This window comes from Cololabis saira, chromosome 3, assembly GCF_033807715.1.
Source record: "Cololabis saira isolate AMF1-May2022 chromosome 3, fColSai1.1, whole genome shotgun sequence".
Lineage (NCBI taxonomy): Eukaryota > Metazoa > Chordata > Actinopteri > Beloniformes > Belonidae > Cololabis > Cololabis saira.
In genome coordinates, this window is record NC_084589.1 from 34,408,649 (window position 1) to 34,429,953 (window position 21,305).

General features: G+C 42.1%; 1 protein-coding gene across 3 annotated transcripts in view; it reads left to right on the plus strand.

Moving 5' to 3' along the window:
• Positions 1 to 19,891, plus strand: part of phldb3 (pleckstrin homology-like domain, family B, member 3) — a 33,597-nt gene extending 13,706 nt beyond the window's left edge. Inside the window, exons 2-15 of one of the 3 annotated variants that reach the window (XM_061717331.1) lie at positions 49 to 204; positions 410 to 520; positions 871 to 1,008; positions 1,380 to 1,508; positions 2,838 to 3,014; positions 5,539 to 5,649; positions 11,115 to 11,216; positions 11,842 to 11,929; positions 14,126 to 14,291; positions 15,426 to 15,507; positions 15,807 to 15,989; positions 16,586 to 16,793; positions 17,517 to 17,602; positions 19,176 to 19,891. In XM_061717331.1, the coding sequence (XP_061573315.1) occupies positions 58 to 204; positions 410 to 520; positions 871 to 1,008; positions 1,380 to 1,508; positions 2,838 to 3,014; positions 5,539 to 5,649; positions 11,115 to 11,216; positions 11,842 to 11,929; positions 14,126 to 14,291; positions 15,426 to 15,507; positions 15,807 to 15,989; positions 16,586 to 16,793; positions 17,517 to 17,602; positions 19,176 to 19,310 (1,863 nt within the window). In that variant the 5' untranslated portion in view covers positions 49 to 57 and the 3' untranslated portion in view covers positions 19,311 to 19,891. Of the gene's footprint in view, positions 1 to 48; positions 205 to 409; positions 521 to 870; positions 1,009 to 1,379; positions 1,509 to 2,837; positions 3,015 to 5,538; positions 5,650 to 11,114; positions 11,217 to 11,841; positions 11,930 to 14,125; positions 14,292 to 15,425; positions 15,508 to 15,806; positions 15,990 to 16,582; positions 16,794 to 17,516; positions 17,603 to 19,175 lie in introns of all 3 variants that reach the window. The other 2 variants (XM_061717330.1, XM_061717332.1) reach the window with 2 other exon arrangements.
• Positions 19,892 to 21,305: the final 1,414 nt, after the last annotated feature.

Sequence of the window (21,305 nt, forward strand, 5' to 3'; positions counted from 1 at the left end):
CCACCTTCCCTGCTCCGTCGCCCCTGCTAACGACCTCCTCTGTTTCAGCTCTTCGAAATGCCACAGCACAACATGGAAAACCCAAGGAGCCCGTGGCAGCAGGGTCTGCGGCCGCCGTGGATCAGCAGAGTGGCCGGGGGTCGGAGTCCCACCTCCTCAGGGGCCGAGTCAGACACGGAGAGCAGCAGCACCGAAAGCGAGAAGGTGAGGGAGGAACATGGAGCTGTTGACAGAGGTGATGTAGAAGATAGTGGAGCTTCTTCTTTGCCAAATGATGTTCAGCATCTCTTTCATGTGAATAAGAAAGAAGCACATCCTTGAACTCAGTTAAAACTGTGAATCATCAGTGCTGGACTTACCAGTCGAGTGTTTCTGCATGTTATGACCGTCTCTTTTTCATTTCTGTCAGCGTTGTGTTAAAAGGCAGGAGGTGGGCTCGCTGAGGGCCCTGCCGTTGCCTTCAATGCTCCAACATCGTATCACGGAGATCAATCAACAAAAGGAAGAGCTGAAGATCGAGGTGAGAGTGCTACATTGTCATGCAGCTGGCCACAGACACACTCATCCTATGACAGGAAAGCAGTTGATGCAGAAATGTTTTGCATACAACGTACCAGACAAGAATGTTTTGAGACAGTTTATTTTCAACCATAGACTTAATATTTATTTTTTCAAGAAAAAAAAAAGCAGCTCAACAGGTTTAAACAAACTAAACCTGAGACTAAAAGAATTTCAACTGCATTTCTGCTGAACTCTGCACATTTTCAGTTTCCAAGCACCAGCACTGTTGTGGCTGAGGAATGCAAGCGTCTGACTTACTCAGAGTCTGGTCAATATGATTCAGCCTGGTCACATCTCTTTTCCTTCCAGCTGCAGCTGGAGATCGCCCTGCTGCAGGGAGAGCTGCAGACCGAGAGCAGCCAGCTGCACAGACACACTCAGAAGCTGCAGGCTCTGCAGCACCAGGCCCGGCAGAGAGAGGAGCCAAAACCCTCGGGCAGAATTAAGGTGACTTGGACACCCACATCATTTCTTATGCATTGAATGTGTTTTGTTTATTTCTTTTTTTTTGCTGATGTCTTTCTTATTCCTACCCACATTACTTGCTGGAGACGATGAAGAGTGTTATGTGTTGACACGACATTTAAACAGCTTAGTGTGAGTCCTCAGAAATGCGTGAGCTCAGTAACGGTCGACCGACATAAACACCAGATTGCATGGATAATAAGGCGGCTCCCATGGAATACCTCCGGGATGATTAGGGCTCCGGGTCACAGCTGTTTGAACATAAAAGACTTTGGACGTCTCTGGAAACAGAGTTGTGCTTTTCTTTCTCTCGCTCAGTGGATGACGGTAGTCCTCACTTATTGTACCTGCAGGAGCGAGAGAGTCTGGAGGAGGAAAGGCGGAGGGTGGAAGAGCTGAAGAAGGGGTGTGAGGAGAAGGAGAAGCTGATCCCCAGTCAGCCAGAGAGTCAGAGAGAGCAGCTAACGCAGCAGCTGCAGCAGGTGGGCAGATGGAACGTGTCTAATGTTTTCAGCATGTGCGGAAGGGAAAGTAAAGCTCTTTACAGAGCCAGATGTTTTGGAGTTATTCATTTAAATGAATGAATCCAAGATCTACACAGTTTTCTGTTTGTGTTTGCCAAAATACAGAAGTAGCATCATTAAGTCTGCAACGATTTCAATCAGATAAGATTTCAAGAGGAAGTAAATGGTAATCCAAGTACAAGGATGTATACAGATTTCATTGGAGGACAGGATTAAGTTGTCAGCCCACAAATGACAACATATGTTTAGGTTGTAGACCATATTAAGGAATAGTAGATTTTAAACATGGCCCAAAAATGGCAACGTAGTAATTTTAGATCAGCAGACTCATTTTCTGTACCACACATGAATTATCCAAGATGAGTTCATGCTGGACACAGAACCCTGCGTAGCTTGGCTCTTCAGACGTTAGCTTAAAGCAGCACGGAGAACCGCCATAGCACCTTTTTTATAAGATATCTTTCTGAAAATGTGCAAATGACTGATGATGGCAGCTTTCCAAATGAAGCATCAATCTGCAACTGCTCTTTGTTTGCTTGTTTCGACACATAACTGTACGGTTACGTTGACATCGGTGCTGAAAGCTGTTGATTTTCACAATGTGTGATTGTTCACTACCTGTTCGGCCTGATGCGTCAGGGTTTTATGAGTTTTGCACACGCCCACACGGACCAGCGGTCATGAGTCCTTTTAGCGGCTCTGACGGAACCAGATGATAGACCACGCTGTCTTAAAAGCAGCGTTTGCTGACAGGTTGGCAGTGGATTGTTGCCTTCTGCTGCAACTTGTCACTTTTGTTTAGTATGAACTTGTAGAAACAGGTTTGGCAAAGTTAGCTTCAAAAGAAAAGTAAATGTGTGCACAGAAACCCGGGGGGGTGGGGTGGGCAGAGAAGTTATTCCAGTTATGAGAAATTGTTCATTAGTTTGCTCTTTCACATTGATTAGGTTCTAAATATTCAGTTTATGGGGAGTAAAATGTTTATATCAGTTTCATTTGACTCTGAGGGCCCAAAAATGTCTGAAAAGCTGTAAGATTATGAAATAAGGGACATCACAACTTCTTAAAGTTTATTTTTTCACACATTTTCAGTTTCCAACCCAATAATCATGCATTTCAGAACCCAGAACTCTATTTAGAGGTATTCGTGCCTTGAGTCAGAAAACTCTTCAGTCAGCAGTTAGTTATTTACACTATACATCTGACTTGTTTAGGAGCTAAACAGATTAAATGAACCTTGTCAGGAAAAATGTCAGAATCTTCTTTTTATTTTGGTCTTTCTTGCAGGAGAAGGAGGTGATGGAGGCGGCGGTTCGGGCTTTTGAGGACTGGGAGTTTCAGGTTCTGGAGCGCGAGAGTGGCGTCGATGAAGGCGATGACAACACGGCACAAAAATTGAAGGAGGGAGAGAAAGAGATGGAGAAAGAAATCAAATGTCAGCAGCATACAGTCAATGCTACACAGGTAAACGATGCGCCCCAGAGAGAATTCTTGAGAAAATTTCACAGCTGCTCCCTGACACGTTACACGAGTTTGCAGCTTATCAGCACGTCATGTGCTCCGTGTTTACCCTCGCGTAAGTTCAGTGCAGACCGGTGACGTCGGACTGGTGTGCACAAACGGACGGCCCCTCCTCCTGCTCCGATCCCGCTTCCACATTTTCATGATTGTCACGATCCTTAACTCAATTCTGAAGCAGTTTTTTTTTTCATATTTTTGCGACTTCAAATAAAGTAGTTTTCTTATTGAAATGTTTAGTACCAGCTAAAATGAACATTTTCAAGTTATTCTAAGGAGAAAATCAGATCAGAGTGAATGTAAAAGCATCAAAAACTGTTGTTGATGCATGCACAGATGCATTTGTCATTGAAGGTTAAGGCCTGCCCTCCATCCTAACCCTCTCAAGTAGCACACAAGTATGATTTTTTTACCTCAGAGCATCTGAATATGTCACGAGTCTGTACAAAGAGTTTACTCACATCAGAGGCCACCCAGGGTGAAAAGCCGACACAAGACAGAAGGCAAGCAGAGGTCGATAGATTACAGAGAGGAAGATAGATGGAGATAAAGGGAAGAGGATTTGGAGTTATAATACCAGATCATGATGAGATCATGTGTTTTTAGGTGTGTGAAAACAGGCCCTCTAAGAAATTAGCAGTGGTAAGAAAAAAGTTTCTTCACTCACATACTTAAAACTAACAGAGTAGTAAGTAAATAATAATAATAATGAAACAAAGGTTTTTTAGGAATTAGTATTAGAATTAGAATTAATTTCACCTGAACCACGTGACTGATTTCAGAAGGAGATGGTCGACGGTTGAACACGGTGACTGACATGTATGTTGACTGGATGAAATTGTGCCCAACGTAGCCTTTAGGATAAGTAAACATTTGTGTATTAAATCCTGAATTTATATTTAACGACAGAAGGACACCAGATATTTAAACGATCGTCACACCTGTATGTAAACATGACAACAATCACAATCTCACCTTTATTGTCATTGTTAATGAGGTGCAGCAAAACAACAGGTAAACTTCGCTCAAGAAAGAGAATACGATTCTGAAGTATAAAATATGTAACTGAGGTCAGAAAGGGGTCAAAACATTCAGAGATATCCTCAGTTTACTGTTTCTATGAGCCTATTAAAACTCGTGAGGTATAAAATGCCATTTTATGACTGGATAATTTCATTATTGAGTCAAACAAGGCTGAAATGTACTTTTATCAAAGTTTATTACAGTGTCATGACGGTTATCTTGACCCACAGGCATGTAGTGAAGTTTGTAAGCGGGAAATCTGTTTATGAAATATTAACATTTTCTTCAGTGTTGGACTTTTAAAAGACGAGTCATATAGCCTACAAGTCATTATTTTATTAGCTTATTTCACTGCTCTTAGTGATTTTGCTGCTAAAAGATTCCATAGTTGAATATCTCTTAGGCCTCAACGATGCACATATCTATACTTTCATTTAATTAGGTTCTTTCACTCTCAAACTGTTGTTTTTCTTTAAATTAAATTAAATTTAAATGTTTCTGCGTGTAAGAAACCCCCCCTCTCCATTTCTGCTTCCAGCTCCTGCCATCAAACAGACATTAGAAAGTTACACTTGTCTGGAGAAACACTTTATTTTCTCAGTAATACTTGTTTAAACAGTCATAAATATCTATTTAACAACATTTACTTACTTATTCTTAAACATTTTTAAAATACTTGTCATTTTTTGGTTTTATTTATGGTTGTTTTTTAATTTCTTGTAAATGTGTTACATTTTAGCCCTATCACTTTTTCAGGAAGTTTATCTACCTACCCTCCATCCTGCTTGCAGAAAAAAATTGATGGATGTTTTTACACACCTTTTTATAGGGTCCTTATACTTTCTTATTTTACAAGCAATTTCAAGGTTGCAACCTCATTCCCTTAGTCAGAAGAACTTCACGAAGAGTCTTGCAAGAGTTGGAGTGCTTCTATGATCTCAGTTGTTAGGTGCAAGGTATCTTTTCCCCATCTTGGTGTAAAATAAAATTCAAACCTGTATAATATTATTGCAAGTCTTTAGTCTTGCCTCATGCAAACTGTGCCGTTCCGTGATAGGTGTTGGCACCCTGTGATTCACATAGGAATCTGGTTGTAGTATGTATAAATGTCAACCTCCAAAGATCTCCAATCTTTGCAAAACTTTGTCCTGTTGGTCTTTAGATGCAAGAGGGGTATCATACTTTCTTTTCTTTTTTTTTAATCTCTAAAGTTTGTGCAAAGTCATCCCATGTTTGGTCAGCAAAGGTTTCTTTTTTTTCCCTGCTCCCCCTAGAACATGCCAAGACACTGCCTTAGATATTCGCACCATATTGCATCCCAGCATAATGCAGAGAGCCATGAAACTCGTGCTGAAAAGTTTGCTCTGGGGTGTAACGACTCTCCACGGCAGAGGAAACCATGGAGCAGCCCACGCTGATGGAAATCCTGATTATTCTCTGATTTCAGGAGCGAGTCCATCAACTGGAGACGCAGCTGAGGGAGTTGGAGAGGGAGAAAGAGAGAGAGCTGAGCGCTTTAAGGAAGGAGAAGAGGGAGCTCGTGCACACAACTCAGATGGTAGGAGGAATTACTGATATTGTGCATTTCACCAAGTAAACTAATCATTTGCTAAAAGCCATTATTACTTAAATGATTCTACTATTTTGTTCTACAGTTTGTCATTTATAGGCTAAAAATAGTATTATTACTTTTATCAGCAAGCACGATGCACAGTGTTGTTTATTCAGGCAGAAGTCTACATTTATGGCTCCAATTTTTAGATCATTTGAGAAATCAGCCCTTGTGCGGGCGGATATTTAAGTTGGGTCATGTGAGAACATTGTTGTGTGCCCCAGTAAGGAGTCAACAACTCGGTGTAAGTTATATAAGCAGAGGTGAATGACTGAACAATGGCCTGACTTCAGGCACAACTAAACATTTTTTAAAAGCTGGGTATACTTCACTGCACGGGATGTCGGGTCCTGTTAGAAAATCTGCACAGTCTGCTCCCGTGATGCAATTCTGAATGAGCAGTTGCAGAAAATGAGATTATTAAGCAGCATATACAGTATTAGATAGCAGCCAGATTAGACTAATGGCTGGATTTATTGAATAACATGATACCTCCTCATTCTGAAACAACAGTTAAGAAAATGTTTTCAGATGTGTCAAAAATCTAAAAGGCTTGAAATAAGGGAAGTGGACTTGCTTTTGTCTCGCTCTTGAAGGCGGGGCCAGTTAATGCATTTGCATTAAAGGTATTATCCATGATTTTGGAGAGCTAGCTAGATTTGAAAGTGGCACCTCCTCTAAGCCCCGCCCCCTCCCGTCAGCGCTCCGTCTAAAGCCACGCCCCCACAAACTTTGAGGAACGCGCATTTGCAGGAGTCGAGTTTTCCAGGACATTTTGGACAGCACATTTTCAACAAAACTACCCCATGTCTCATTCACCTGTAAGCAAGGCCGGTTTTAGGGGGGTCAGGGGGGGGCTGTGCCCACCCAAACGTGCATCCTGCCCACCGGCGTCTCCATCCCGGCGAGAGCGGAGAGCGCCGGTGCGGCTGGCGGAGCGCTGCGGTGCCGTGCAGGCTCTCGAGCCACGGCTACGCCGTAGGCTACGACGTACCCTACGGCGTACCGTACGGCGTAGCCCTACGGCATATCTGTGGCAACAGAGCCTGCACGGCACCGCAGCGCTCCGCCAGCCGCACCGGCGCTCTCCGCTCTCGCCGGGATGGAGACGCCTCCATCCCCACGGACCCCCATACTGCTTCCGAGCCGGAGCTGCTGCGGCGCTTCAATGCGGCTTCACGTGTCCCTGCGGGCTGCTGCTGGGCGGAGAGTCCTGCAGCAGCAGCCCGGACCGACGCTCTGCTCCCCGCTCTCACACACAGCGGGACCGAGCCGCTCTGGAAATAACTACATAATAACTACATACTGGGGGTCCGTGGCAGAGGGGAGGGAGGGGGTTTACACTGGGACACTGTGAGCCCAGGAGGATCCGTGGGAAGTGGACACGTCAGGCTGGAAGCGAGTGCGCGCATGGGACAGGGGCGGGGGGGTCGTGGGCGGCATGAAGGCATCTGATTGGTTCTTTCCCCCCCTGCCAAGCCTCTGGTCCTCTGACCAATCCGTTTCATTCGGACCGAATGAAACGGATTGGTTACAGTTTTTACATGATTTAAGCTGGGAGGGGGAGGAGGGGGCGGGGCTTAGAGGAGGTGCCACATTCAAATCTTGCTAGCTCTCAAACATCAAGGACCCTGCCTTTAAGATCCATCGTAGGCCCCCGATGGCAGTAATACGCTCTTATTAGTGTTTGTGGTTGAGCCCACCTCGGCGTAGAGGCTCAAGATCTGGCCAGGAGGCATTCACAGTCACTCCTCTCTAAGGACTATTTGCCTCATGTGATCAATAAATTGTTAACCATTTTTCTTTAACTGGGGAGGTATTCTCTGCCCTTCAGGGCCACATGTGAAGGCCCTTTGTCTGGTTCTTTACCATGAACTTTGTGTCCTGACTTCAGCTGCCATGATCATGGGGGACACACAAACCGACGTCTCACGGTGACGTAGATGCACTGAAATCTATCAGTCGATCCATTTCAACATCTTATCAGTCGGTTAAGTTTAGGGGAGAAGCTGAAAACACATTGTATGTACAAGCTCCTGAAATGAGACGTCTCTATATAGTCTCTGAAAAGGATTGATTGGTTTGGTTGTCTCTAGGGATGGGAATCGAGAACCGGTTATTGTTTAGAACCGATTCCCAGTGTTTCAATTCCATGGAATCGTTTGCCTTTTTTGCAAACGATTCCCTTATCGATTCCAGTGGGCGCGAATGACGTCACCACGCATGTTGCGTAGTTACGCAACGTGCGCATTCGTGCCCAGCAGGAAAACATGGGGACAAAGCGGCATAAACACTCGGAAGTTTGGTTACATTTTACCAAAAAGGATGACAACAGGGCGACAATACTTGCAATGTGGACATTTCAACAAAGGGAGGAAACTGTTAGGGCTTGGCCGGCTGGTGCCGCGCGCTCGGCCACGCGGACGGGGCGTCTTAAGACCTCACTTGTATTTTTTTGTTCAAAGATATAAAACAAAATTGATGCTAATCGACCTGTTTGTTCTCCTTTTTTTCCAAATGAGAATCGATAAGAGAATCAATAAACAATCGAATTGTTAAACAGAACCGAAAATGGAATCGGAATTGGAAAAATCTTATCAATTCCCATCCCTAGTTGTCTCACAACCAATGCGGCCTTTTGTACTCAATTTCCAGTTACTTATATTAGGATTTACAAAAATGAATGTGGCTTTGGAGAGCTGCAAAGTCCAGAGCAGACGTAAAAATGTGAGGACCATCCCACACACCCTTATCTGGAGTCAGTCAGCAGCAAATTACAAAGACTGCCTCTTCACAGAAAAATCTCTCTAAAATCACGTTTCCACACCAGTTGCTTCGTCGTGTCCATAAAAAGTCACAATTGTCCAAGCAAATACATTATTTATTTAAGAAATGACGATTTAGTTTGATGTCAGGAAGAGGAAAACCATCTTCTGTCATCATTTCCAGTTTAGTCACCGTAGCGCTGGAGGCACATTCCATTTGGATGATGTTTGATTCAATTGATAAGGTGTGTAGGCAATTAGTTGTGGCTTATGTGCGAGCATGATGGGGCATACTCCCTAAATAATATCTCTTCTCGCACTGCTGGAGGACAGCAAATTGATTTACTGAGTGAACTGTGTCAAATTACAAGATTTGTTCTGTTTGAAACTGTTTCCTAAACTGCGTTTGGAAATGAAGACCGTGAGGGATCTTTACACGCGTACGTTTTTTAACAACTCTTGGCCGGGTGCCTCCCAGTCCTCCCTTAGGACGGAGTGGCATCAACGTCCTTGGAATGTGGGGGAACAGGACAACTTTAAAGCCCAATTTGTGGCAATGAGCCAATTTCCAAATACTCTCAGAGTACAGGATAAAATCAGAGTCAAGGACCCTGCTGGAGATATTATTCCTGTGATGAGGCAAGTAATATTTGAGGAGTAGTGGAATTGTCTTGGGAGCAGACTGCAAGTTTCTTTTTCTTTTCTTTTTTAGAAATCTTTTGACTATAAAATTTGGACGGTGGATTTCTTTTGGGTCAGAAATCTAAGGGAGTTTCAAAGGTTTTTTTTTTTTTTTTTACTTTTTTAACAGTTGCAGGCCTGCTGATGGTGTCTGGACACCAGAAAGGGTGTTGCATTGAGCAGATGTGATGTGAGAACCCAGCAGGGTCTGCCTCTGTCAGCTCCGACTTCCGTGCACGTTCACTCGGAGGATGCACAGTCATCCTCTTCTATGCATCCACTTTCTTGACTGTTCTCTCCATCATTTTTACAAACACATTTTCTTTTTCTGGGCGCCTCCTGCGTAATCAGCGGTTTGATCTCACGCTAGCAGGGTTTCTCATCGTTTAAATAATAAAAGTAGCAGAGCCATATTTATGTCCCTTTGAGCACTTAATAAAAGTAGTTGTGGCAGATTAACTGGGCTACGCATGTGCAGTTTTGTATTTGTTGAGATCTACGAGGAAAAGTGCACAGGATCACGCATGTGCACAGTTTAATACCAGTGGATATGTACTTTTTAAATGATCTGAATACATGTTTCAGTTTCAACGCTGTTCAGTACGTGCAGCCTCCACAGCCCAGTTCTGCATGAGGGAGAGGAGATGACGTTATTCAGCAACACACAAACTATTTTTTAAATTTAGATCTGCCTGCTGTCTCACATTTCCTTTTGATTTAGTCCTTTTATCTTTGATAAGTTTTCCCCTTTTTTTTATTGAATCTTCTTTGAATTTAATCAGGGAGAATTTAGTTCATGAAACCTCCAATAAATATGAGTTGGCTGAAGGTTGTGGAAACGGTCCACTGCTGTTATAATCGGGGTTTGTTATGAACACTGGCTGTTCAGAAGTAAGTGATTTACTCTCCCACTAATTAAACTGTGACTTTATCCTATTGGCAGCAATTTGCCTTTTATCAGTTATGACGGCATCAGTTAAAGTGAGCTGGAGACGAGATCTGGAAGAGGAAAAAACAAATCAGATGCGGAGAAGGACGGCGCGAGAGTTGGAGAGGGCAGCTCAAGCTGGAGGGAGGGAGGGAGGGAGGGAGAGAGAAAGGACAGGGGGAGGAGTAAGCGATGTGAGGGAGGGTGCTGCGTTTGAGAGTGTCTGTGTGTAGAAGGGAGCGTGTGTGGATGCGTGAAGAGGGCGAGCTGGGAGAAGTTTCATGTCCCTGCAGTGAGCGGTAAGCGAAAGTAAGACTTAATAATCGTGTACTTGAGGGATGCTAGCACTCCATGGTTAGTTTATCATTTTGCTGATAAGAGGAGAGAAGGGCTGGCAGAAGGGAGTGGCTGTGTGGAGGAGGAGAGGGGGACAAGCCCGTATCAGAAGCATGCCCATGCTGTGGATAGTATGACTTGACTGTGAGTGGATTCCGATTCATCATAGACTCTAACAGTGAGAGCTGGTGGATGACAAATAGTCTTCTGGCATGCTATCGTGACAAGGGACATGGAAATCACTTTCACAGATCATTTTCCTGGGTATGGTTCAGTGCTGGGAGAAGAGATTAGCAGTAAAGTCAGTAACAGCTGTGTAAAATCCTCACTCCACACGTTCTCCGTCAGTGTGGAGCAATGAAAGACACTAACAAGGGTTAAACGGTGGACTGGCTGCATGTGGTGACTGAATTGCTCATGTGTTTGTGAGTCAAGTAGGGAGGGAGGGTTTGAGGGAAAGATAGTGAGGCTGTGATAATTTTTTAACTCGCTATGATCTCTCTTGGAAGTGTGGACAAGTTTTCATTCTCAGCCAGATGTGGTATGTCTAACGATGCAGCTTTTATTTCTTTTTTTTTTTTTAATACATCATGTTGATCAATTCCCCATGGCTCCAGTTAGTTCATATAAACTCATAGTTTTGTAGCCTGTGATCATCATAGATCTGTTACTTAGTTTCATAATCGATTCTGGTCCCACAGGTTCTCAAAGAGAAGAAGCCGCTCACTGATTGGTCGAACATAACCGGCTCGGCTCCCTGCATGATGTCACTGTCTCCACTGACAGTCCACAAGCCTCCACAGGTAAAACGCCGGTCATAAGACGTATTGTTGATTCATCTGCTACCGATCAGCCTCAGCGTATGAGCAGAATCATTTTGATCAGCTGGTTAGAAAGTTACGCTGACAAACCTTTTGGCGTTGGAAGTGATGCAGATGTGCTTCCCAGATGCAGCGGGGGTCCATCCGCAGGTCAAATGCTGCACCCGCCACGCTGCAAAGACTGCTCAGGAACCGGTAGTACGGGGTCCAGGGCACTGACCTGTTCTCCGGACTTCCCAAATCCAAATCTGATCAAGCAACTGCATATAAGCTCCCGTGAAAGCCCCACTCAGCTGTTCACTGCAAACCCCTCGAGGTCCCGGGTCCGTGTCCCAGTGGGCCGGAGCTCCGTTTATGGAACAATGGGGGCTTTAATTTTATGTTTGGCAGGTGGTTTTATTGCTCTGGCTGGTTGGGGCATTTTTTTTTTCTAAATTTCAAGCATTCAAATCTCAAAAGATATAAAATCTGATGGCATAAAAATAAAAGAGGATAAGATCCAAGGGAGCAAATAGTTGCCTATAGGTGTTTTTCTGAAACAAGTTCAACAGATTATGAAAACTATCGGGTCATTTCTAAATGAAAGTGTTCCTGTTCTCTTGTTTAGGAACCATGCAAAGAAGCCTCCAGTTTACCCCGACGACGGAGCTCCCATCGCAGCAGCAGGCTGTCCGACAGGCCGCTCTCGGTGCAGGGTGAGTTATCTGCTGTCCTTTTTCCTTCAGCTTCTTCTTCCATTATGCTCTTGATTGCTTTCATAATGGAGGACAATAAACCTGCTCGCTGGTGTCCTCGTTTCGTGTTTGTTCAGTTGCCTCCCTTTTAGTCAAATCAAAGGTGTGTCAGTAGCGTTGCGGGGTTGTTATTGTGCTGGTGGAAAGCAGGTCTGCACCGACCTGGTGAGTTCTGGAAGGACCCGTATACATGAGCCTAAAATCTTCTCACACACACAGATGGGACTACCCTGATCTGCATGGTCATGCCCAGTCTTGCCATTTACCGCTTTTCCGTCACTCGGTATCCTATCAAACGCTTTAACTGAAAACTCTTCTAATCCTACGCTCCACCGCCGTCGTTTATTTAGAACTGTTGCCGCTGGCTTCTTGTCATCACTTGGCTCCCCGTTCCTTTTTGTTTTAACTTTAAAATCTTGGTCCTGACCTAGGGCTGGGCGGTATATCGAGATTTTAATATAAATCGATATATTTTCAAACACGATATGGTACGAGACAATATCGTTTATATTGATTTAAATTTTTTTTTTTTTTTTTTATGATTTTGATATACCGGTTGCTTATTTTGTGACAAATTGACTTGAATGTTTTATTTGAGATTTGCACAAATGTTTTGTTTTTTGCTGTCAACCTCAGTGGAAAAGTCTGCCTGTTACTGTCTACATTGTATTAATTGCACAGTGTATTTTAATTTAATTGTTATGCAGGAAAGGGATATTTGTTTTATTTTATTCAAGAAGCATTTTTATTCTATATATGCAGGCAGTTTATTTGTATTTAATTTGTTTTATACATTTTGATATTGTGCAGACCTGTTAATAAAGGTACCTGTGTGACATTTGGCACGAGGCTTTGTATTAAAACTGACTGTTTTTTTAAGGGTTTGCCTCAGAAAAAAATGAAGCTAACAGAGATGCTATGCTATAATGCTTTGGGGGAAACCCCAATTATGGCACAGAAAAAATATCGATATATATCGAGTATCGCCATTCAGCTAGAAAATATCGAGATATGACTTTTGGTCCATATCGCCCAGCCCCATCCTGACCTTTAGAGCTCTGCATGGTCAGGCCATCAAGGACTTACTATGCCCTTACACTCCATCTCGGAGTCTGAGATCATGTGACCAGAGTCTACTCATGGTCCCTCGTACCCGCTTTAAGACGCGAGGAGATCGCTCCTTCCAGGCCGTCGCCCCGAGGCTTTGGCACGATCTCCCGCTGTCTCTACATTCTCTGGACTCCATCGACACTTTTAAGAGCAAACTTAAACCCACCTGTTTCTCCAAGCTTTTAAACATTAGTTGTGAGAGGGTTGTTTTATGACCATCGTGTTGATTTTATGTACTTTTATTCTAGGAGATTTTATCGGTATTGTCTTGTTTTTACCGCATTTTTACTTTTTTTTTTTTTTTAATTCTCTTTTTATTTAGAACAGCAGTATTCCATCTTACACATTTATACATTCAATCTTTAAACTTAAATTATTCTGTCCCTACTGTCCTCCAGGGATTTTTTATGAACAATAATTGGAAACACTAACAGAAAGATAAAATAAAAAAATAAAAAAAATAAAACCAGGGAGCGCACCCATGTTTACAGTCATTACATCACATAAAAAAATAGTTCACATGAAATCAGATGTGATTGGTTTCACATACTCAGTCCATTTGGACCAGATCTTATAAAAGTTTTCTTTCTCAACCTTGAGGGAGGAAGAGATCTTCTCCATAACATAGATCTCGTAGATGATCCCAATCCAGTCGTCGATAGTGGGGGTTCCACTTTTAACCATTTCCTTGTAACACATTTCTTACTGGCTGCCAACAGCATAGTCAGCAGTTCTTTGTCTTTTCCATTCCACGTTTCGAACATTATGTCTCCCAAAAATAACGTTTCACAATTCAGTGGCATTTTCACATTAAATATATTTTCCACATGCATCTGTATCTCCTTCCAAAAAGGTCTTATAGCTTGGCAGTCCCAAAAAATATGGAAGTGGTTCGCATTTTTACTTTTATTGTAGTGTTTTATTTGTGTTATTATTGATGTTTTATTTTTTGGGAAGCACCTTGTGACATTCCGTTATCTGTGAAAGGTGCTATATAAATAAAATGTACTTACTTACTTGTGTCTCCGTGTGTGCTTCCACCCCCAGGGTTGGTGAGGATGCTCCCGGACACCCAGAGCACAGAGGCGTACACGTCCCCCCTCGCTCAGCACAGACTCAGCAACGGACACACTAACGGGCACAAACCCGCCACCAGCAACGGCGGCGGGCTCTTCACGCCGTGCAACAGTACCACAAGCTCTCGCGCTGCCAGGTCAGGTTCCTCTCTGCTCATTTGAACACTTTCTCAAGAGTGGAATGAAGAGCAGCTCATCTGTGATGCCACAGTCGGGAAAATGATTCAATCTCAGTTTTGTTCACTGTGTTTGTAGCTTGTGGGGCATGTTGCGTTTAGAGAGGGACGCAGTTGTTACTCGATTACCCCACAGCCAACTATCCTGCTGTTTACGGCAGCCCTGCTCAGGGTAAAGTAAAAAGTCTGAGGGGTTGTTGTACAGTCGTCGAAGCATAATAACCGCAGCTATTTATAACAGGGTTTGTAATAAATGTGTGAGCGGTTATTTTAAAACGTCTGGTCGGGATGTTTTGTCAGTAAATACTTGTTATAAAAATCTGACTTTATAGCCAAGAAATGTTTTTTCTTCTCCAAAATACATTATAAGACTAGAAAATAACTTTCACTTTAGGTGACAGAAAAGTAGAAATGACAAGGATGTATCCTAGAAACATGATATGAGTGACTCAACGTGGGTTTTGACTCCGACACAACGGCAGCAAAAGTTGGCTGCAATAGCAGGACTAAACAAAACCTGCTGTTTTCTTTTTGTTTTTCTTTTTTGCAACTATAAAACTTTAACAGTAAATTGTTAGAAAGATTGCAACCCAATAATTCAGCTGTTTATTTTAAAAAGATGAGTTGTGGATCAGGTTTTAAGTGAGCTGAGGGGCTAACTACTGATTCATGTAGACGGGGCCTCACAGGCCTCAAATCCTTCCTTTGTATTTTATTTTTAGTGATAGTACTTTGTGATTAAATATAGCTGATGCTGATGTTTGGGGAAATTTACGACAACAATGACCACAGCATCTATTTAAAGGGGACATATGAGGGATTTTTTATAGCATGTGCTAATATGAATATCAATCAATATAGAACATTTGTTCTGATACATACTGACTTTTCAGCTTGTTCTTATTGACTCTAGAGTTTAGGACTGATAATTTCAATGTTTCTCATAAATTTAATCTATATACTGTAATCTATTATAATCCATTGAATAGATCCAGCTAGCCAGTTAGTTTCAACTGTAAATTTTTGGAATCATCTTTGTCTCAAGCTTGTGGACAATGTTAGTATTCAGGTGTTCATTGCTCCTCCTCCTCGCAGCCCGTGCCTTTTGGATCTGGTGGAGATCGAAAGGAAACTGAGGGAAGCCAAGGCGGAGAAAGAGAGGCTACTCAGAGAAAGGGTGAGTCACCTGTCGTGGGAAACACCATCACCCCTAATCGTCAGAGACACAGAGATTAGGCATGCTCGGCTGAACGCCGACACCCACTCAGATACTCGGCTCGCATGCTGTCGTACAAGAAAACAGCCAGCCGACGTGTAGGCTTGTGTGGGTTTAAATATAAAGGGTGTGCAGCTCTTAAGTTTCAAAAGTCCAGGTGAAATGGGAGGTTGTCATGATCTTTACATTTTTGAGGACAATTATCACATACCATGATATTGTAGATGGCTAACGCTTTTTCGATGCTTGTCTGCGACCAGGAAGAGAGACGGAGGATGTTGTTGTTGTTGGAGCAGAGAAACCAAGGAGAGCCTCACATTTCTCACACAGAAGAACCGCCAGAACCAGAGACACCTCAAAGGCCAGAACCAGAGACGGCAAAAAGGCCTGAACCAGAACTCAATGAGTCACCAAAAGCTATTTGCTCCCCAAACTCCTCTGAGGTAAAAAGACATGCTTAAATACCTTAAACATGTAACATTAAAGCAGGGGGAAGTGCAAAAAAGACAAAGAAGATACTGATGTTACTTCTTGCACTCTTATTTCTTGATAAAGCCTGTTAACTACATTACCCATGATGCAATAGGGTAAGCAATGCAGCTCAATGGACTTTGATGGGTAAAATCGCTGTATTTTTAGGTGCATGGTGAATGGGATTTAAGTGAATATTCAGCATGTTCATTTTCATCAGTTTAGTTTAATAAACATATAATGATGCCATTGTGTAGGTTATATTTATAATATACAATACAGAGCTTTGCCGATTTCTGAGCCCAGCTGTTGCAAACAGGAGCCACAGAGGCTGAGAAGTCCTGGCTTTATGCTTAACTTTTCAAAAAATATTTCCCATCTTCTTTCTGGTGCCAATGATCTCTTACAATTCTTTTTTTTTTTTTCCTTTTCATCATCTGATCACAGAGAGCCCCTGTTGACTCAAACAAGTGTATCCATTATAAAGTTCTGCTGAATGCTAATAGTATTTTCCACGGAAAGCGACCTATTTTAAGGCGCATTAAAAGTCCAGTTGTCTCTCCAGCAGCGCAGCGTGCCCCTCTTTCTCTCCCTGAACTTTGACCTGCGGGCCCATGTGGAGTCCATGGGTCACGGGATAAACAGCTGCACGGACCTGCGGCTCACGCCTCGACGCTGCGCCGGCTTCCTGACCAAGCGAGGGGGGAGGGTGAAGACGTGGAAGAAGAGGTGGTTCCTGTTTGACACGGACCACAGACGACTAGCCTACTATACAGGTTAGACTAGCTGGAGAGGATGTGTGTGCTCACTGAATTTGAATGTTGATGGTTTGTTTGCATGAACAAAAGCCTTCTGTGTCGTAGTTCTGGTGCTCTCAAAAGGGCAAAACATACTCTTAACATCCATCCTCTACTGTGCCGTCATTGCATAGCCAAAATAAAAGTTATCACTTGGATTTAAATGACCAAAGCAAACCCTGTTGGAAAAGTACCACATCAATCATGCTTCAACTGATCACAAATGATTTAAATCTAACTGAACTGGGAGTGGGTTTTATTATTTAAATAACCATGTTGGAAGACACCATTACTGTGTTTTTAGAGGGGTCAAATTATTGTTCTGCATCAAGCGCACAAAACAACCATGGAGATGGTTAAAACTTGGTCAAGGTTTTTATTTGCTAGGGATCCAAGAGTCAGACTAGAATAATGGAAAAAGCTGTGTCATCTGAATCCAGGTTTACCCTGTTTCCAGAACGATGCATCAGGGTGAGGAGGGCAGCGGATGAAGTCATGCACCATCACCATTAGCTTCTACTGTGCAATTATGAGCCGGTCCCCCCCGAATCCAGACTGGAAACTTATTAATAATCTGCCATTTGTCATTTCATTCCCGACGCCACTGAAAAAGCATGTCGTAACCAAAGCTAAGAATGAACTAAGAAAACAGTGTGTGTGTGTGTGAGATCTGCCAAAACAAATGTTTATCATTCCTTGCAGATTGTGATGAGAGGAAGCTAAAGGGAGTCATCTACTTCCAGGCGATAGAAGAAGTTTACTATGACCATCTACGAACAGCCACCTCTGTGAGTTCTCCTGATTGACACAAACTGCTTTTGAGAAACCTGTCACCGATTTTTGTTATATTAGTGGAATTTGAGTTCATGGAGCAACAATTTGTAATTGTATTTTAAGCTGGGCCTCCAGCTGCAAGGCTTCTATGATGCTCACGTCTTCCTGGATATGCAGCTCAATAATGAATCCCTAAATTCTATCAAAATCCTCACATAATCCTTCTGAAAATGCCTCAGGACGAGCATGCATGACCTTCACGGTGATATTACAAATATGTTACCAAGGAAACATCTTGGAGGGTTTAACTGTTTTGAGTTCTCTGCAAATGAACCGAGATACAGCAGATGTGTTCCAGGCCGGGAAGATTTGTGTGTGATTGAACCTCCAAACAAACCTCTCCGGTCATTGTTTTGAGGCTGCTCGTTGCTGTTGCTTCTAATCTTTGATGCGGGGTGAAGCTGACAGCACAGGTTCATAATCACACCTAGACAAACGCTCCAGACCAGCAAATAGATCCTTTAGTTAGTTCCTGATTAGGCATGGGACGATATGAAAATTTCATATCACGATATTAGTGGACAAAAATATCACGATTACGATATTATCACGATATTAGCGTGTCGCTTATAAAATTCTTAAAATGCAAGGAAAAACACTAACCGTGGATCCACTGGTTCCTTCAGAACATTTATTCTCAAATCATTCTCAACACAGTGACACTTGAGGTAGAGAACAAATAGTGTACTGTAAATGTTATGCATTACAAAGTGTAAACTATAGTACCGGTACTTATTTGAACTTTCTTTTTTTGTAAGAAAATACTTCCCTGAGAGTCGAAAGAAATAAGTGACAAATAGAAATAAAGTGACAAAGTAGAGCCAAATGCACACTGATTGTATTACTCTCTGAAACTTTAACAGTGGCTGGCTGCCTGCTACTTAGTACGGCTCTCTGGAAAAATAATAAAATAAAGGCACTGCTCTGTAGTATGCAAAACAAAAGCTGCATGGCCAACACAAAGATTGAGTGAAACTAAAGTGCCACAGTAGTCAAATGCACACGGATTGTACTACTCTCTGAAAATGTTTTAAATAAATAATAATAATAAATAATATTAATAAAATACATGAAAAAAATAACACTGGCTTCTACCTGGCTGGTAGCCTTGTGTGACCAAAAAAAAAAATAAATAAATAAATTTGGCGATAATTACAGTACCCCACGATAACGTTATCGCGGCCGTTTTTTATCGCGATATACGATAATATCGTATATCGCCCCATGCCTATTCCTGATCCAATTATGAATTGCTGTTCTGCATTAATGCATTCAAAAATAGGGACTATGCTTTGGTTTGTTTATAAAAATATTTTGAGTTACGGATGAAAAAGCTTTAAGAATTCATACCTGCTTCCAAGAAGCAGACGAACAGGTTTTTGTTGTTTCAGTTGTATAGAAAAAACACTTTCAGCCACGAGAAATATTTGCAGAGTAGTTGAGATAAGATTACAAAGATAAGTTAAATTAAATCATCTATTTTGTCAAGGATCTTCTTTTATATGTACTGTCTTTGCCTCTCTTCAGTCTCCACGGCCGAGCCTGACGTTCTGCGTGAAGACATACGACCGTCTGTTCTTTCTGGTGGCATCCAACGCCGTTTCCATGCGGATCTGGATGGATGTCATTGTAACGGCGACGGACGAGCACAGCCGCTATTGACCTCTTCCATTTTTGACACTTAAACAAAGAGTGGAAGCTCCTGCCTCTGGGGCTCATTCTGAACTTTTACTCATGAACCTGTGAATGACGATGAGGAGCTGCAGCGGTTCGAGCTGCGGACCAGGAGAGCTCGAACAGTGGAGGAGGCTGTTACTGACAGAGCGATGAAGGCTGAGGTTCACTTGCTATCGACCAAAACTAGAAGAAGAACCAGCATCACTCACCAGCAGCTTGCACACTGGGCGTCTGTTACAGGAAGCTGGAGCTGGAGCTCCCCCTGCTGGTCGCTGTGCAACATTGCAGGATGGACCCACTACATGAGAAGACACTACAGTGGAAGTGGACACAGTCTTGGGAACAGAAACAAGCACACTTTAGAGGGACTGTCATGGTTTTTTTGGTTGGTTTACTTTACATAGTGAGGTGTTCCCATTAATATGTCCACCTCTTGTCTCTGTGTTTTCCAATAAGAATTACATGAATTTTTAAAGATTATTTATTACTTGGAAATGTATATGCCTTTGATTTAAAAATAAATGAAGATGTACTCTGTTAAAAATGCACTATTAAATTTTATTCATAAAAACTTTGCTTTATTTTTTCTCCTTTTGTTTTTAAATTTTATAGTTATAACCAAGAATTGTTTGAATTTTTTTTTAGGAGGTTTTCTTTGTTTTTGTTATATATATATTTTTTTTGACTAACAATAAAAAAAATCCCATTAAAATAGATAATTGCAATTACAGTTTAAGTACATGATCCAAGGTTAATAAGGGTTTATTTATTAACCCTGTAGCATTCTGGCCACATGGGGGCTCAACGCTCAGCTGTATTATGAAAACGACATCTCCGATACTGATCATGACTCTGTTTTTAAACATGTTACTTGTCTGGAATCTTATGAACACTTTTTGTACATGCGGACATTTTTAGGAATATTCCATTTTATATACATTTATACATTTTTATATTTTGATAATTAACCAGAGCATCAGTACTTCACTTCTTAGTTCCAAGTTTGAAGCAGATCAAACACAGAGCTGTTGAAATAAAAAGCAGACAGACAGTGTCACATATATGCATTTCTTGCTTCAATGGAAAAGGTTTCTAAATAGTTCATAATTTCACAGAACAGCAAAGTCTAACTTAAGGTGAGTTTTGCAAATGTTTTATAAATTAGAGGGACGTTTTCAACCCTTCACTTATCTAAAACACCTTTGGAAGCATCAGCAGTCTTCGTGGGAATGATCCTACGAGCTTGGCCCATCAAGACTTCAAAGTTTCACTCCATCCTGACAGGAATGCTCCCAGCTGGATTGTAAACTACAGTACAAGACATTATCAGTCTCTTCAGAAGAGCTCCCCTGAATCTCGCCTTTTGTGTGGCTTCATGCTGTTCTGCAGGTCATGAGGTCACAAGTCTTATCTGGATGGATAAAATAAAGGTTCCCAATGCTTTTCTGCAGCCATCTTTCCCATATCCTGGATGGACTTTATTTACAATGCTAAATTATTTCAATTTTTCACAAAGATGGAAATACATCTGTAATATTTTCTAACCTCACATGAGAACCGTTTCTCATCTCCGGGCCGCTTTTTCTTTTTCTGTTCTTATTTATCGTTGGTTGTGAACATCTGGTGTAAAAGCTATGGCATGAGACCTTCCAAGCTCTGCCAGTAAATAAAGCACATTTAAAATTATGTTTTATTTTGCTGCTGAAATTTTATACCTATTTTATACCTATTACAAGTGTGTGATTGTTCCTTTTTACACATAATGTGCCTTTGCAAAATACATTCCCCATAAAATGAACTACTTTTTAAAAATTACTTTTTAAAATTCTACTTTGGGTAATATGTGGTTTCATTAACCCTGAAAACTGGAACACCAACCATGAACAGCCTGTTGTTTTGCTGCACGCCACTCCCCACAAACACATCTCACAGTAAAACAAGTGTGTGTGTGTGTGTATGTGTGTGAGACATCCAGACACA